Genomic DNA, 16573 nt, shown 5'->3' on the forward strand with positions numbered 1-16573 from the left:
AGATTGTAAAGTTGAATAGATTTTTATTTTTCCAAATACATCCAAAAATAATTTTCAACATTCATTTTTGTAACATTTGCGTTTCAAGTTTTTTCTCCTTCCCTCTCTTACGTCCCCAAGACTGCAAGCAATTTGAGATAGTAATAAAAGACTGTAAAGTTTAGCGCTTGGGAGTAACCTCACTTCAACTCTCTTTCATTTGGCAGGTGAGGAAAACTGAGGCAGAGCTAGGTTCGATGTCATTTCCTGCACATCACGCTGTTCTCTCAAAGTACAAACTTTACGCAATGGAGGGCGTCTTCCGGAGATGGAGGACAAAGTTGATCTTTCGTTGTTTTCTGCAGCGCCCGCGCTCTTCTATTGGCTCCAAGGTAGACATGACCTAGTCTTTCAAAATGTGCTCTTCAGGAGTTCTGTCCCATTTACAACAGAACATCCAAAGACTTTTTAAAACATTCCCGGAGCTGAAAGATACTTTTCAAAATACGACTCTGGTGGGACTCGAACCCACAACCTTTGAATGACCTCGCAAGTCAGAAAGCTAGAAGTCCAATGCGCTATCCATTGCGCCACAGAGCCTGCCCGTCAAAAGCGTGCTCGTTTTCCCCTCTACTTTCTGAACAACTTTTTCAATTCCTCCCCACCTCTTCTCAAGGCTTTTTTTATTTTGGAGGGCCGTGTCTGGATGTGTTGGGCTCAGCTGGAGATGTCCCCAGCGCCCACTTCTAAAGTTTGCAAAACTTTGGTGTAAGTCCCGATTTCGGACTCCCTCAGGAGAGTTAAACATGCGGATCAAATTCGGGAGGAGGAGACGGGGAAGCATGCTGTTTCTCTTCTCTGCACTGGGTAGTGGGTGATATCAAAAGTGGCCACCCCGAGATCCCCGGGAATTAAGTCCTGGGTTCCTCAAAAGAATTCGTCCAGTTTGAGCCCAAGGCAGGCAAGGGGAAGGGAAGACTGCGGAGAGAGAGGACTACAACTCCCAGCGTGCTTTGCAGTGTCTATCCAGGAGCGCGCGAGCTCTGGGGCAGCTCGCGCCCGTGCGCATGGCGAGGTGCGAGTCAGTTTCCCCGTTCGCTTTGCAGGGCACCCCGCGTTGCTGCGGCGGCTGCGGCCGCTGGGAGAGGGGGGAGGAGGAGGAGCAGGAGGTGCGGCCGAGCCCGGCATAGCCGGTTTGTATGCTGGAGGTGGGCGGTGCAGGTGGTGGTGGCGGAGGAGGGGGGAAAAAGGAGGAGGGCAAGCGGGAGGAGCCCGGCAAAGTCCGCGAGCCGCAGCCCCAACCCGAACCCAAGCTCGGGGCGCAGCCTGGCTCCCTGCTCCGAGATCCACGCCGGCTCCCCGCTTGCAGCTGGGCCATCTCTGGAGCGCGCGGGAGGTCGCGCCCGGGCACCTGAGCGCAGCTGGGCGGGGACGAAGCCGGGGGTGAGTTCGGTACCCGTTGCGGGTGACCTGGACTGGAGGACAGGAGGTGTGGGGTGGCGCCCGGTTCCACCTGCGCGCCCCAATCCTTGGCTCCTCTCTTCGAGCCGTGCCGACTGCCCTGCGGCCCGGGGGACAGGCGCACCTCGGATGGCCCTTAGGCCCCCTTGCTTCTCCATGGATGGCCGCCCTGGATGTCCGGGGTGGGGGGCGAGCCGCCCCGGGCCCCGGGATGGGTGTTGGCCGCCGGGCTGAGCCAATAAGGAGAGGTGGGGGGTCGGGCGGGGCCGTTTGCAGAGGCAGGCGATCCCATGGCCCTGCAGTCTGTCTGTCTGTCTGCCTGCCTGCCTGCCTGCCTGCCTGCCTGCACATCTGCTTGTCTACCTGACTGCCTTTCAGTCTCCTCACTCTGCTGAATTACGTAGCCCAGGTTTCTGGCTCCCTCATCAAGGCCCCCAGACGTGGAAGAAAGGGCTGTGGGCCCCACCCCAGCACAGGCCCTGCCAGGACCTGAGACAGGGTTATCTAGCCCTTTCCCAGAACCCCTATTCCCTTATCCCAGGGCTGGTTCTTGCCTCCTGAGGGGGAAGAGAACAGATAAACAGCAGACCCAAGGAGCTTTCACCATCCCCTCCCCCCTTCCCTTCTCTGGAATGAGCTGGGGACAGGTTTTCTAAAGGAGAAGTAATATTTTGAAGACAGGTGGTAGTATTTGGAGGAGAGTCTTTAAGAGCCTCTTAAATATCTGTCCTTTAATAATCTACAGCTCCTCCTCCCCCCCAAACCTGGAATGATTTGGTACCTAGCAGGTGCCCTGTTTTTGGGGCTTCTCAGTGCTATGCTTACTGCCCATCAGCTTTTCCTAAGATAGAGGTGACTCTCTTGGAGGAAGGGGAGTGTCCAGAGAAACTGCCCCTTTTGCCACTATAGCCCTTCCCAGCAAGTCTATGACAGGGCAAGATTGGAAACCAGGAGTCCTGTGGATGGCCAGCCAGAGAATATGATCCCGCCTCTGAGGTCAACATGATAGGAACACCCAATCCCAAAGGTCTCTTTTCAGAACATTTCTGGCCATGAAAACTTATTGAGCTAATATAGAATTGGGTGGGTTCTCCTCACGGCTTGGCTCACCCCTTCAGGCTTCAGATGTATCAGAAACCACTCTTACCAGCAAGCCTAGGTCTTTAAGTCACCTCCTGTGTCCCCACAGGAGTCTAGCCCTAACCTTCTTCTCTCTGCCCTCTGGTGGTCAGTCTGGGTCACTGTGGCCCTTGTTGACACTTCCCAAGCCACTCCACTTGCCTCCTGGCCTGGATTCCCCCTTTCCAGGAAGCTGCTCAAGCCCTGGGGCTCCAAGACTGAGGTTTTGAATAATTCTCCTGTCCCCCTGAGGGCCAGAAGCTAGAAGGAGAAGAATATCCCCTTTTGACTTTGTTGGGTATAGCACAGTAGAACTAGGAGGCATTATTATCTAATGTTTTCTAGGAAGGGGGCCCTTGATGAACAGAAGGTGGAGTCAGACTCAGATGCCTTTCAGAACTTTCCTTTGTTGCAATCCTGGTTCCATCTGGGTTTTCCTCTCTTATTCAAGGAGATAGGCTCTGGTTTGAAAAGGGTGAAAATGCCTGAAAAAGCTCTTCATTTGAGCTACCTTCCAATAACTCCCTCTCCCCACGCTGTCCACTTTACAGAAGAATGCATGAAGTAATGCTCAGTTTAAGTTTGTCAAGGTCACATAACTCATTTAATGGCAGATTGAGTGCTAGAACCCCAGCCTCTTTTTCATAATCCGGGTTCTTTTTCTGTGCCATCTTCTGCCATTGAAAAACAGGGCCAGACCCTAGGATCTTCCTTCCTAGCACTACCCTCTTTCTTCCTGTGTCCCATGTATAGAGTGATTCTTATCCCTTAGCCCAAACTCCTAAATTACATTGGGGCAGATTTGGGGTTTATCCAGAGAGCATTTACTCTGGTAGAGAAGAAGGAAAGAGAGAAGGAAACTGTAGTCTGCCTACTGGACGCTCTGTCCTCCTGGGAAATGATCTTTGGGGAAGATGGAACTGTCTTACTCTTGAGGAGACCAAGGCACCCAGTCAAAAGAGGTTTGGGAAAGGAGTGGAGAAGCCAGGCTCCCAGGCCTTCAGACAGTGACTAGCTCTGATGCCCCCACAGGCCAGGATGCTGTCCAAGGTATCCCTAGTGGGGGTAGCTGTGATCTCCAAGCTGGTGCTGCAGCTGCCATGGACGCAAGTGGGCCTCTCTGTGTTTTGTTTCTACCTTGCCTTTGGGGGCTGGAGGTTCATCAGGATCATCTGGAAGACCCTTGGGCGTGATATCTTGTGAGTACCTGCTATTTTGACCCATTGCCTAGTGTTCTATTTCAGGGTTCCTGTGGTTACAATCTCCTCCAAGGCAATAACTTCACTTTTCCTCATCCCATAAAAAGAGATATTTTCAATTCCTCTCTGCTTTCCCATGTCTCTTTAGATAACTGAAGCTCAGAGATCAAAGTACTCTGCCTGAGCAATCTCCTTGACTTTAGATTTTTGAGCCCTGAGTCATGGTTGCTCTGGGGATCAGGGGAGGGATAGTTGCTGGGGTAAAGGGGCACTTTACAATATCCGGGGCAGGTGGGGAGGGGAGGACAGAACCAACAGTCTTGAAGTCAGCATTCCCTTTCTTTCTACAGTCTGACTCCGGGAGGATACTATGGTTATATATATGCTTATGGAGGATTTGTCTGACTTAGAGGTAGCAGGTAGAGACCACTGCTAAGAAGTGGAGTGGTGTTAGGCAGACTAGCTCTACAAGGTTATAAAAGGCTGCCATGGGGAAAGTTATGCCGGATCATGGTTCAGAGCTGGTTCATACCAAGTGTAGTATCTTGGGAATAAGTGGCTTACTGTAAGATAGAGTAACATGAGGCATGTGCTGGCTTAATCAGGAAATGACTATGAGAAGGCTGGGGAAAGAAATCGATCATTGGGGCAGCTAAGTGGCACAGCAGAGAGAGCACCGGCCCTGCAGTTGGGAGGACCTTAGTTGTGTGACCCTAGGCAGGTTTCTTAACCCTAATTGTCTCAAAAACATACAAAAAAGAATGCACTCAGCAAGCATTTAGTACATTCCTACTTTGTGCCCAGGGACTGTGCCAGGTCCAAAAGTGAAGTAGTCCTTGCCCTCAAGAGACTTTTTCTGTAAGCACATAATACCCAAAGGAAAGAGGTGCCAGACTGGTAGATATTGAGATAGATAATAAGAAATCCAACTCAAGATGTCCTCTCTTTGGCATAGGAGCAAGAAAATATTGTAAGGAAACTTTGTCCCCAAAATAGAGCACTGTCCTCAAGTAGGCTTTGGCATGGGGTCAGGGTGGTGGGGCCTGAGGCCTGGAGGCTAATGCTGGCGAGCACCGGGGTTGTGGCTGCAGGACACATTCCTGATGGGCCCCCCTTCTTTCCCTTGGCAGTGCTGGGACCGTCCTGTTGAAGGTAAAGCGCAAGGTGAGGAAATACCTCCGGGAGCGCCAGACAGTGCCCACAATCTTTGCTTCCACCATGAAGCGCCACCCAGACAAGACGGCCCTGATATTCGAGGGCACGGATACCCACTGGACTTTCCGCCAGCTGGACGCCTACTCCAGTGCAGTTGGCAACCTGTTGCAAGCACGGGGCCTTGTTTCTGGTGACGTGGTGGCCCTCTTCATGGAGAACCGAAATGAGTTTGTGGGGCTGTGGCTGGGCATGGCTAAGCTGGGGGTGGAGGCGGCCCTCATTAACACTAATCTGCGGCGGGATGCTCTGCGCCACTGCCTGACTACCTCTCAGGCCCGCATCCTCATCTTTGGCAGTGAGCTGTCTTCTGGTGAGTGTTAGGAACCATGCCTGGGGAGAGGGGGAGGAGGTCCAAGAATAGGGAAGACAATGTGTAGGAAGGAGAGATGTTAGGACAGAAAAGGGCAGAGGTTGGAAGGGACTTGGAGAGCCCTGAAGCATTAATTTTATAGAGAAGAAAATAGAGCCCAAGAATTCAACAGTTGTTTGTTTGCCCTGTAGAATGTGAACTAGAACCCAGGGCTTTGGTCTCCTAATTGATACTCTTTGGATGGAGAGGAGAGAATCTGAGAGAACAAGGACGATGGGAATGAAATTGAGAAAGTCAGAGTGAGCTCATTATACCAGATTGCATCTAAACAGTGACCTGGAGGAATTGCTTCTGATCTTCTGGGTGTGGGAAGAGCTGTTTATTGCTGATCCCTGGTTTCCATATCCCTATTCCACCCAATCCTCATTTCCCTACCAAAATAACTTCTATTACCCCCACTCTAGAAATGTCCCAGAGCAGCTCATACATTGCTCCTAGCGCTAGAAACCCTAGCTCCTTAGTGTTCCTTTTGATACTGTATCCAATGTGTTGAAGTAGGGATCATAGGTCTCTGAAAGCAGCAGGTTGGCTCTTAGGGGCATCAGCTGGGCCCTGCCCATCCAGGATCTAAGGCAGGAGAGCTTCCTGAAATACTAACTGCCCTCCTATCTTTGTCTTCTTAGCTGTCTGTGAAATCCATAGCACTCTGGACCCCTCCTTGAGTCTCCTCTGCTCAGGAGACTGGGACCCTAACTCTGTGCCAGTAGGATCGGAACATCTGGAACCCCTCCTGGAGAAATCCCCCAAGAACTTGCCTAGTCGACCAGATAAAGGCTTCACTGGTATGATCCCCACTATTGAACAAAGGAGAAAACTTAGGTCAGGGCTGCCTCTCTCATCATTTGTTAATTTATTGGACAGGTTCTTATTGATCATTTAATGTATGCCTGGCTAATTCTTGAGTCCAAGTTTATTTTTTCTCTATTTCTTTTTCTTCCTTCCTTCCTTCCTTCTCCCTGCCTCCTTCCCTTTCTTTCCCTCTTTCTTTTTTCTTTGTCTCTTTTCTTTCTCTTTCTTTTTCTTCCTTCCTTCCTTGTCTCTACCTCCCTGCCTTTCTTTTTCTTGCTTTCTTTTCCCCCCTCTTTTTTCCTCTCTTTTTCTTCCTTTCTTTCTTCCTTCTTTTTTCCTTCTTTCTTTCTCACTCTCATTCTTGTTTTCTTTCCTCTTTCCTTTCTGCCTTTCCAATTTTATTTTCATCTCTGATTTCTTTTCCCATCACCTTTCTTTTCTCTCTCCATTCTCATTAAGAAAACAAGAGAAACAAAATCCTTAACAAATACAAGTCAAAATCCATTACAAATTACAAGTCAAGCAAAACAAATTCCCACATTGAAATTTGGACATAATTGGATTTGGACATACCACATTGGTTATGAGAAAAAAAAAATAGACCCCAAACTGAACTTTGAGCCTTTCATCTTTCTGTCTGGAGATGGATAATGTGTTTTATCTATCATAAGCCCTTTGGAATTTGGTCCAAGCTCATTCTACTGGACCTCCCGGCCCCTCTCTTCCATGAGATCCCTCCTTCCTCTCAAACATTCAACACATACTGATGTAACCCCCTCATTGAGTACTTATCCCATTTTGCTTTGTGAAATCTCTTGTGTCATGTAACTTTTCACAAGCCTCTGTTTTGCTTCCTCAATGAGATAATAAGCTTGGTAGGAATGATTAGCTTCCCATGAATCCCCTCATAGTACTTATAAAGGTGCTTAGTATATACAAAGCTTTAGGAAAATGTTTAAGAAATGTCTCTTCCCTTTTGGGGGAATCTCCTGAGGAGGCATCTGGCAGCAAAAGCTCACCCATGATTATTAACAGGTAAGGAGCATTGACACTAAAGGTACCTGGAGTTCAGAAAAGAGGTTGATTTGAGCCTAGCTAGTCAGGAACAAAAAGCTCCTACTAGCTAGGAGCTAGGAGCTAGGCCTCCAGTAGGTTCAGGGGGAAGGCCTGTTTCAGCTCCTTTCTTCTCCCTTCCTGATCTGGCTCTCATCCCTTGTATCATGTATGATAGCAGCTCTCCCCCCTCCCTCCCCAGCCCAGTTCTCAAGTTCACCTAATTCTGGCCAACCATTTGTGTTCTGCTTCTCCCAGACAAGCTTTTCTACATCTATACCTCGGGCACCACGGGAATGCCTAAAGCCGCCATTGTGGTGCACAGCAGGTGAGAAGGTGAGGGAGGTGCCCAGGGAAGGCAGGAAGGGAATCCAAGTTCTACCAGGTGTCCAACCTTCCCCTCGACTGATCCCGGTTTGTCCCAGGTATTACCGGATGGCTGCCCTGGTCTACTACGGCTTCCGAATGCGTTCTAGTGACATTGTATATGATTGCCTCCCACTCTACCACTCAGCAGGTAACCTTAGATTCTTAGGGGCCTACTTAGGGCAGGCCCTTATTTCCTCTCATTGGTTCTTATGAAAGGGATAGGGGTTGGAGGATGGGTGGATGGAATCTCCCTTGCCTTTCCTGGGGCTGGTCCTCTGCCTTCTGGAAGAGAAAGGGACTTCTCTGGAGCCTTTGGGTAGCTTTTTTTTTTACTCTCCCCACCTCCCCCACTCACCCTGGGCTCCCCCTGCACCTACCAGGGAACATTGTGGGGGTTGGACAGTGTCTGCTACACGGGATGACTGTGGTGATCCGAAAGAAATTCTCTGCCTCTCGATTCTGGGATGACTGCATCAAGTATAACTGTACGGTGAGCAGAGCTGGAGAGCTTGGTGGGGAGATGGTGGGGGGTGGGTTGAGAGGGGTAGAGAGAAATGAGGGTGGTAGAGAGAATCAGAGAACCAGAGACATAGATATAGACAGACTGCCAGAGGAACTGTCAGTTGTGAGGGTTAGGAGCTGGACCCCAAAACTAACCACTGGCCCAGAAAGACCCTTTGTACTCTTCTGGTGATGGCAGTTTTCAAAGTACTTTTTGCCTCATTTGATCTCTATAATGTTCTGTGAGGATAGAGTGGGTAGGACTTGGCCTACTCATTTTTTAGATGAGGAAATCAGTCAATCCGCAGATATTTTGGGGAAACCTTTCCTGTGTTGGGACTCATACTAAGTAGTGTCTGGGAATCAGAAAATTCATCCCTCAAGAAATGAACAGTCTAGTGTGGGAGATGAGACTTTGATAAAGAGAACAGAAGTGTCTTGGATACTTCTAAGATGAGGATTCAGTAATCATGGTATAGGGCATGATGATTTGGAAGGAACATTGGCTGCTTATTGGTTTTGTCCAGTCATCCTCATTTGTTTCCAAGGACAGGGATGAGTAGAGAAGTGAGTTAATGGGGAAGAATAGAAATATTTTTTAAAAGAAAAGAAAATTAATAAAATATTAAAAAAAATTCTTAGGAAAAGAGAAGTTAAGAAAGGGGCACAAAAGGAAATTTTTATATTACTCTTAAGTTTTCTATGCATTTTAAAAAGCCATTATGTAACTAAAAAGAAACACAATGTTAAAATTGCTGGAATCTAGTCCCAACTCTGCCATATTTATATGATCTGACATGAGTGACTTCCCCTCTCTGGGTCTTGATTTTCTCCTGTATAAAAAGAAGGATTTGAATTACATGAACTTGAAGCTCTCTTCCAGCTCTGACATTCTTTGAGTCGTAGAGTAGAGGAGGAGCAGGGTCCCAGGGAGCAAGGGGAGGATCCAAGCCTCAATCTATTGCCCTTCTTCCTAGATTGTCCAGTACATTGGAGAACTGTGTCGCTACCTTCTGAACCAACCTCCAAGAGAAGTGGAGACTCAGCACTCAGTGCGCATGGCCCTAGGCAATGGGCTCAGGCAGTCTATCTGGACTGAATTCATCAATCGTTTCCACGTCCCCCAAATTGCCGAGTTCTATGGGGCCACTGAATGCAACTGCAGTGTGGGCAACTTTGATAGCCAGGTCAGGAACTCTTAGGAGATCTGGAGGCATGTTTGGTCAGATAGTGGGGAAGATGGCAAAGGGCCTGGAAGGGGTTGGTCATTTGCATAGTTGGGGTCTCATCTGATTAACTACATTAAATTGGATGGGGTGGGGCAGAATGGAGTACTCCAAAAAGAAACATCCACACTTGTCCAAATAGAGATGTCCACCAGAGAATCCTGGAGGATAAGAGGAGGGAGGATGGTTGGTATTCCTAAATAAGGGTTCTTGTGTCCTGGTCTTCACAGGTTGGGGCCTGCGGTTTCAATAGCCGCATCATATCCTTCGTCTATCCCATCCGGCTTGTGAGAGTGAATGAGGACACTATGGAGTTGATCAGGGATAATAATGGCGTATGCCTTCCTTGTGGTCCAGGTTTGTCTTGAAAGATGAATGTTACTGGGAGTGAAGGATGGAAGTAGGTAGGAAAAGCTGAAGGAAATTAGACAGAAGGAGTACTAGGACCAGGAAACCATCTCACTGGGGCATTAACAAATATGTTCTGCTAGATCTGGTGTTAGTCAATCCTCGATTCCACCTTCTCCCTGAAACTCCCTCAGTTTCTTCTCTTTAGACTTGGATCAAATGATCTTTGAAGTACTTTCCAGATCTAAATGATGTTAGAGTGAGCACTACTATAAACTCTGATGTCTTTTAGATAATTTAGGCCATGGGTATTGAACTCTAGTAGAATGTAATATATAATATGTCCTGATCTAAGTACATGGAATATCCAAAAAATGTTGTAAGAAGTCAGAGGGGGAGGTCACTGAGCCATAGGGTGCTTAGAAAATCCCTTTGTAGAAGCTGGGCTTTGAAAAATGGACAATAATTCAACTGAAGATGGAGGGACCAGGAGGACCTTCTCTGTGGCTTGAGAAATGCTGAGGAGATGGTTTGGCTGGAGCTTTGGGATGGCAGAGAAAAGATCAATAGTCGATAAGGCTGAGGAGGAAGATCATGGATGAGGTAGTGGGAAAGAACCTTAAATACTGGACTAAGCAGAGATTTGGATGTGGGCTAGGTAGTCTTGAGAGGTCAAGTAAGGTTTTTGAGCAGGAACAGAACAGTAGGGGTCATTGAGTGGGAGAAAGCATCCCTGATGAGCTCTGGTTTCCCCAGGGGAGCCAGGACAGCTTGTTGGCCGAATCGTGCAGCATGACCCGCTTCGGCGCTTTGATGGATACATCAATCCGGGTGCCAACAATAAGAAGATTGCCTATGATGTCTTCAAGAAGGGAGACATGGCCTACCTCAGTGGTCAGGACCTCATTCCATTGTCTCTGGACCTTGCCACTGTCCTCTTTTTTCTCCTTTTCTTTTTGAATCATGGGGGATGGTAGAGAAAATGGTGGGATTGACACCCCTTTGTTTTCCCACCCCTCTGAGACCCTTTTCTCCACATTCTCAAGACCATCCCTTCCTTTATAAATTTCCTCCTTTCCAAAGTCATTGTATTGAGGATTGTTCCATTACCTCACACAACTGACAAGATATAAAATGAGGATGTTAATACTCCTAAAAAATAACTGCCTACTTCATAAGACCATTATTAGCAAGGCAATCCCTAGACCTTAAGGTACTGACTGCCTAAATGTCAGATTAGTGAGGCTTTTTTCCCCAAATATATAATTTTATTGGTATAGGAAAGTCTCGTAAAGAAACTCCTTCCCCCAATGCAAGTCTGCAACTGTTCTGAAATGTGTAGCCTTACTATTGAGTTGCCCTAAACCACTGAGGGGTTGAACTTGTCAAAGGTCAAACTTTAACATAGGCCTTCTTAATTCAGAGGCCAGTTCTCTGTCCACTGTACCCTGGCTGCCTCTTGAGATTTTTTATTATTGTTACTTTTACTATTAGTGATAATTATAGTTCCTGAATTAAACATAATGAAAACGAGGGGTTGGACTTAGGTGGTCTCTGAAGATCTTTCTAGCTCTAAATCCTCAAATTTTACAGCATTGATAAGCATAGCTCTCTCATCAGTCCACTCTCTGGCTTCCTAAAAGGGTAGGTCCCATCATTCAGGTCTCATCTGAATCCTGTTCCTCCCTTCATCAGGTGATGTGCTGGTGATGGATGAATTAGGCTACCTGTATTTCCGGGACCGAACAGGTGACACATTCCGGTGGAAGGGAGAGAATGTATCCACTACAGAAGTGGAAGGGACCCTGAGCCGTCTCTTAAACATGGTTGATGTGGCTGTGTATGGTGTGGAGGTGCCAGGTGAGTGGCCCTGTGGTTCTTTGGGTAAACACCATCATATCTGTTTCTGGTGTACTTACACCACCGTACTTCAAAGGGCCAAAGTCTCAATCATGTGGGTTTTCTGCACATCTTGTCATCCTGGGCAATTCTTAGTTGTATTTTTCCATGAATTCTTCTTTGGATTTTTTCATATTTTGTAGGATCAAATCCACTGTGTATTATCTATTGTGTACATGAAGCACTGTGCTAGGTGCTAAGGTTTGGCTAGGGTCTGAACTTGTGCATTCATTGACAGAAGTAACTCTTGAGTGAGAAAACTGTACCAGTGCAGGTCAGCACTATCTCTTAAAAAGTTGCCTAGAGCAGGGCTTCTTAAACTTTTTCCATTCTCAGCTCAGTTTCAAATCTGAGCAGAAGTGTTCCTGACAGCATTTGTGCATGCACAGTGCAAAGTGCACATTGTGTGTTCAGAAACAGGGTTGCACTTAACTCAGGCAATACAACACTGGCAAGCACTGCCAGAAGCATTTCAGATCCATTACACATTTGATTTTGAACTAATTTTTGGTCCTTGTGTTCAGAAACTTTTTACTGTTGCCAAATTTTTTGTGACCCCACATTCAGTTACGTGATCCCCTATGGAGTTATGACTCACAGTTTAAGAAGCTTTGGCCTAGAGCACTTAGAAGACAAGTGTCTTGCCCAGAATGTCACAGCCACTTGGTGTCAGAAGTGGGACTTTTGGCTGCAGTGCTATCTCCATCCACCACACAGCCCCATGCCCCTGAAGTGCCGAGGATGCAGAGACAAAATGAAAAAATCATTGCTGCCCTTGAGGAATTTACATTCTTCTGAGGAGAGGCCTGGTTGCAGTCTTAAGGACGGGGCTCTATCATTTGCTGCATCATGTGGTCTTACTTAAAGTCCCTTCCATCCCTGGATCTCAGTTTCTTCATGAGTAGACATTTGGACCTGATGGCCTCTAAGATCTCTCTCAGCTCTAAAGTGATGACCCTCTGTCAGTCTATGGAATCAGGCCAGTATGTACATAAGAATTTAAGGAGGAGAGGAGGATGGACCCTGACAACTAAGGAATGAAGGAAGGCTTCCTGTAGAAGGTGGCACCTGAGCTGAATGGGCACCTGGAACATACCTCCCTTTCTTGGTTGGCCCACTTGTTTTGCTTTTTCCAGAGATATTCAGAATATGTTTTGATGTCACTTTTTTCAACCCAGGTGCTCTGGTTAGATCAGTGGCCACTAAACTTTGTATTTCTCTCAGGACTTAGCAGGGATTTGCATACAGCAGTAAGTTAGCAAATGTCAGCAACTCAGATTGCTTAATTCCATGAATGGTAGAACCAGGATAAAGGGGTGAAAGATAGAGGCATGTTTTGCGTCTAGGTAATAATTGTTCACTCAAAAGCAACTCTCTTGGGGCTTTCTTGGCAAAAATACTAGTGATTTGCCATTTTTTTTCAGTTTATTTTACAGATGAGGAAACTGAGGCAGACAGGGTGAAATGACTAGAACAGCTTGTTAAATGTCTGAGGCTAACTTTGAACTCAAAATCTTGACTCTATGACTGGCATCCTATCCACTTAGGTAATAATGACAGCATTTAGGTAGGCTTTGTCCTTTGATCCTCATAATGATCTTCCTTACCTCAGTATGCACTCACATTGTGCCCATTTTACAAATGGCTAAGCTGAGTCTGGGAGAAGTTAAGTGACTTGTCCTAGATAACTCAGCTAGTAAGTGCCTAAGGGCAGATTTGAACTTTGGTGAAATGAACTATATTTTATTAAAGGTACAGGCTTCTTAAGGATGAAATTCAGAATACTTGAATAAAAAAAATAATGGCATGTGAATGCTCATATGATGCCAGTTGGCTTATATGGCCCCTAAGATTATTTCAGCTCTTGTTTCTATGATTATATTTGTTAAAAATTGAGGGGCTTGTATAGCCACCTGTGCCACCCAGAGTGGCCAGTAGGTGTCAGGCCTTCTCTGCAACAAGCAACTCCTTTGGCAGCACCCTAAGAATAGCTAACATTTATATAGTCCTTTAAGACTCACAAAGTGTTCTGCACAGATCACATTTCAGTTAGTCATTTATAGGACGTTTGTCAGTTGACCTCTTTGTGGAGTGCGCCATTTAGGTAAATGACATGGGCAAGGCTAGCAGGTGCTCCACAGTCCTCTTGACACCTGTCTTCTGTACTGCAGGTGTTGAAGGCCGGGCAGGCATGGCAGCAATCGCAGACCCCAAAGGTGGCTGTGACCTGGCGGAATTTAGCAAAGCACTGGAGAAGGAACTCCCCCTCTATGCCCGCCCCATCTTCCTGCGCTTCCTGCCCGAGCTCCATAAAACAGGTATGGCTAAGCGCCCCCATCTTCCTTGTTTTGGGGGATTTGAGTTTGTTCTCTTCCATAACTCATTTATGAGCCCATCTTTTCCTGGGTCTTCCCAACCTCTTCTGTCTCCCTTACAATCTCCCCTTTTTTTTTAGATCTCACAGCATTCAAATGCTGAATCCAATTTTTTTTTTAAATTGTGTTGTCTTTTTTTTTTTACCCCAGATTATACATGTACATTAATTTTCTAATACACATTTTTTTTTTTTATGAATCATGTTGGGAGAGAAAAATCAAAACAAAAGGGAAAAACCATGAGTGAAGAAAAAAAGAAAGAAAAAAAGTAGACAGGTCATTTAAACTAAGACTTCAATTTTCTTATTTGTAAGATGAGAGAGAGATGACTTCTGAGGTTCCTTTTAGTTCCAGGTGTGTGATCCTGTGATCCTTATCTCTTTCTTCTTCTTTGGAAAATATTTCTCTACTTTTATTCCTTCAGTTTTTTTTTAACCGTGAGGCTCTTCTGGTCTCTCTAGCTCCCAGCAAAGGGGTTCCCTTTTCTTTTATTAACCAGCTCCCCTTCTCTTCCCTCTCCAGGGACTTACAAATTCCAGAAGACAGAGTTACGGAAAGAGGGCTTCAACCCAGCTTTGGTGCAGGATCCCCTTTTCTACCTGGACACCCGGCTCTGCCGCTATCTTCCCCTGGACTCTGAGGCTTATGTCCGTATCCAGGCTGGTGAAGAGAAGCTGTGATTGTCTCCATTCCTGCTCCCACTCCAGGGGCTGGACTGAGTCAGGGGCAGAGCCCCTGGATGATCCTTGGAGAACAGGGAATGGTGTCAGACCAAAGTGGGCCATGGTGAGGGCCGTTCCCCATCCTCCGGAGTGCTGGCTGGGGTGGAGGGAAGGAAGGCAGTGGACACCTCTGCTCTGAAATTGCTAAGTGACTTTTACTGCCATCTTCCTCTCCTCCCACATTAGAGGTTTTCCATGAAAGCCTTGTGTCTGGGGAGCTGGAAGGCTTAGGATAGGATAAATTCAATCCTTCATTTTGCCTCCATACCCCAGAGAGCGGAGACTGACTGAGCACACTCAGGGTGATGTCTTGGGGGTGGGGCGCAGAGGGGGAGAAGATGGAGAAGAGAGTGCACTAATTGGGATTCTTGCTGCCTCACGCTGCCCGTACCTTGCCTAAAGGCGAGGACCCCGAATTCAGGAAGCCAGCCAGAGGACAGAGGAACCACCCCCCCCTTTTTTTTTTGGCCAAGAGGACTAGGATGAATGTTCTATTTCTCTTTGGCCTATGGCTGCTATCTAAGCTACTATATGACTTCAGCAATGTAGACAAAGGAGGGTACTGCTAAAGCGGTGATCTCCATGATAAAGAGTTGCAAGAATTAAAAGCCCCTTCAGCTTCACTAGGAAGCCCTGCACTGGGTGGTTCGGTGGAGACATCCACTTCCCCTGAGCACTTATCAGTTGTCTACCTTTCGTTGGCTAAGGCTTCTTCAGTGGGGTCCTCTCTTTGGCCTTGTAGATAATTCCAAAGCTTCTCAGGATCATTGCAGAGAGAGAGGGAAGAGGCTGGCTCCGTTGCAGGAGCTGCCCTTCCTATCTCCTGCCCCTGCAGCCTCTTCCTCCCCTCAGGATTAGTTTTATGTCTCTGTCTCCATTTCTCCCTCACACCCCTTGGCCTGGCTCATACCTCTTGCTGTGGGAGAGCATGGGGACAGGGTGTTTATGGTAAATAAATTCAGACTTGACTTCCTCTCTCCCTCGGCCTTGGGCTTCCCTTGCTCATGTCATGCTCCAAACTGCCTCTGTTGCTCTTCATTCTTTAAGGCTCAGCTCTCTTCCTCCTCCGCCATCTCCCTAAGAAGACCATCTCCCTCCCCACGAAGACCATAGTGCATTCTCTCTCCTGGGAACACTGCTAATATGTTAGTATTTGGCACATTCTACTGGGAGGTGTGGGTTAGGTTGGAATGGGGCCACTGGCCACGTGCCCACTCCATGCTGGGTACTGGAAGCCCTCTGGCCCTAGGCTCACAGACCTTGATCTCTTCTGACTCCCTGATGTGATGAAAGAGTCCCAAGGTGGAAGTCAAGTAACAAAGATTCCAGTCTCAGCACTGCATTTGACCTGGCCCTGTGTTCCTTTCTGGGATTCAGTTTCCCTTTTGTAAAGGGCCAGAGGTTTTAGGTTGGGGTTGTCACAGGTGCCTGGATTGGTTGCACTTAACCTTCATGGCCAGTAGAGGGCAAGCTAGCTCTGGTTAATCTCTCTAACCTGACACCCTCCTCCCCCCCCCCCCCCCACAATGTTCCAGGGATTTTGTTCTGATTGTGTGTGAATCTTCGGGACTCATGACAAAGGTACTGAAGTGATTTATCTTTTCCTTCTCCATCTCATTTAACAGATGAGGAGAGAGACAACAGAGTTAAGTGACTTGCCCAGGATCACTAGTGCCTGAAGCCTCTGATTCTGGGGCAACAAGGTGGCACAGTGGATGGATTGCTGGGCATTCAGTGAGGATGACTCCCCTTCCTAGCTGTGTGGTCTGGGCAAGTCACTTAACCCTGCTGGCCTCGGCTTCCCCATCTGTACAATGAGCTGGAGAAGGAAATGGCGAACCACTTTAGGATCTTTGCTGAGAAAAACCCTAAATGGGGATCATGGAAAGTTGAACGTAATCAAAAATGGACTGAACCACTTCCTATCCACTGTGCCACATCTAGCTGT

General features: G+C 47.3%; 1 protein-coding gene and 1 non-coding gene across 3 annotated transcripts; one reads left to right on the forward strand and one right to left on the reverse strand.

Annotated features, from left to right (window-relative positions):
* Positions 1-486: 486 nt before the first annotated feature.
* TRNAR-UCU (transfer RNA arginine (anticodon UCU)) lies at positions 487-579 on the reverse strand. The gene is made up of 2 exons: positions 543-579; positions 487-522 (listed from the first exon to the last, which is right to left on the reverse strand). It is a non-coding gene; the product is annotated as a tRNA-Arg (tRNA).
* A 448-nt stretch (positions 580-1027) lies between these two features.
* On the forward strand, positions 1028-15604 carry SLC27A4 (solute carrier family 27 member 4). Of its 2 annotated transcripts, none has more exons than XM_051980103.1 (13): positions 1028-1422; positions 3592-3758; positions 4889-5283; positions 5967-6125; positions 7444-7513; positions 7611-7702; positions 7935-8044; positions 9033-9242; positions 9512-9638; positions 10386-10523; positions 11325-11489; positions 13700-13846; positions 14426-15604. In XM_051980103.1, the coding sequence occupies exons 2-13, from the start codon at positions 3598-3600 to the stop codon at positions 14581-14583; spliced, it is 1932 nt and encodes a 643-aa protein (XP_051836063.1). In that variant the 5' UTR covers positions 1028-1422; positions 3592-3597; the 3' UTR covers positions 14584-15604. The 2 variants fall into 2 exon arrangements, with proteins under 2 accessions (XP_051836063.1, XP_051836062.1); XM_051980102.1 differs by having other exon boundaries at positions 1074-1172.
* The last annotated feature ends 969 nt before the right edge of the window (positions 15605-16573 follow it).

Source organism: Antechinus flavipes, chromosome 2, assembly GCF_016432865.1.
Source record: "Antechinus flavipes isolate AdamAnt ecotype Samford, QLD, Australia chromosome 2, AdamAnt_v2, whole genome shotgun sequence".
NCBI lineage: Eukaryota > Metazoa > Chordata > Mammalia > Dasyuromorphia > Dasyuridae > Antechinus > Antechinus flavipes.

Excerpts from the sequence above, each read along its gene's own strand:
- SLC27A4 (XM_051980103.1), top strand. The coding sequence starts at position 3,598 with ATGCTGTCCAAGGTATCCCTAGTGGGGGTAGCTGTGATCTCCAAGCTG. Across the intron at positions 9,243-9,511 it reads TGGGCAACTTTGATAGCCAG|GTTGGGGCCTGCGGTTTCAA; the intron begins GTCAGGAACTCT and ends TGGTCTTCACAG. Across the intron at positions 11,490-13,699 it reads GTATGGTGTGGAGGTGCCAG|GTGTTGAAGGCCGGGCAGGC; the intron begins GTGAGTGGCCCT and ends TCTGTACTGCAG.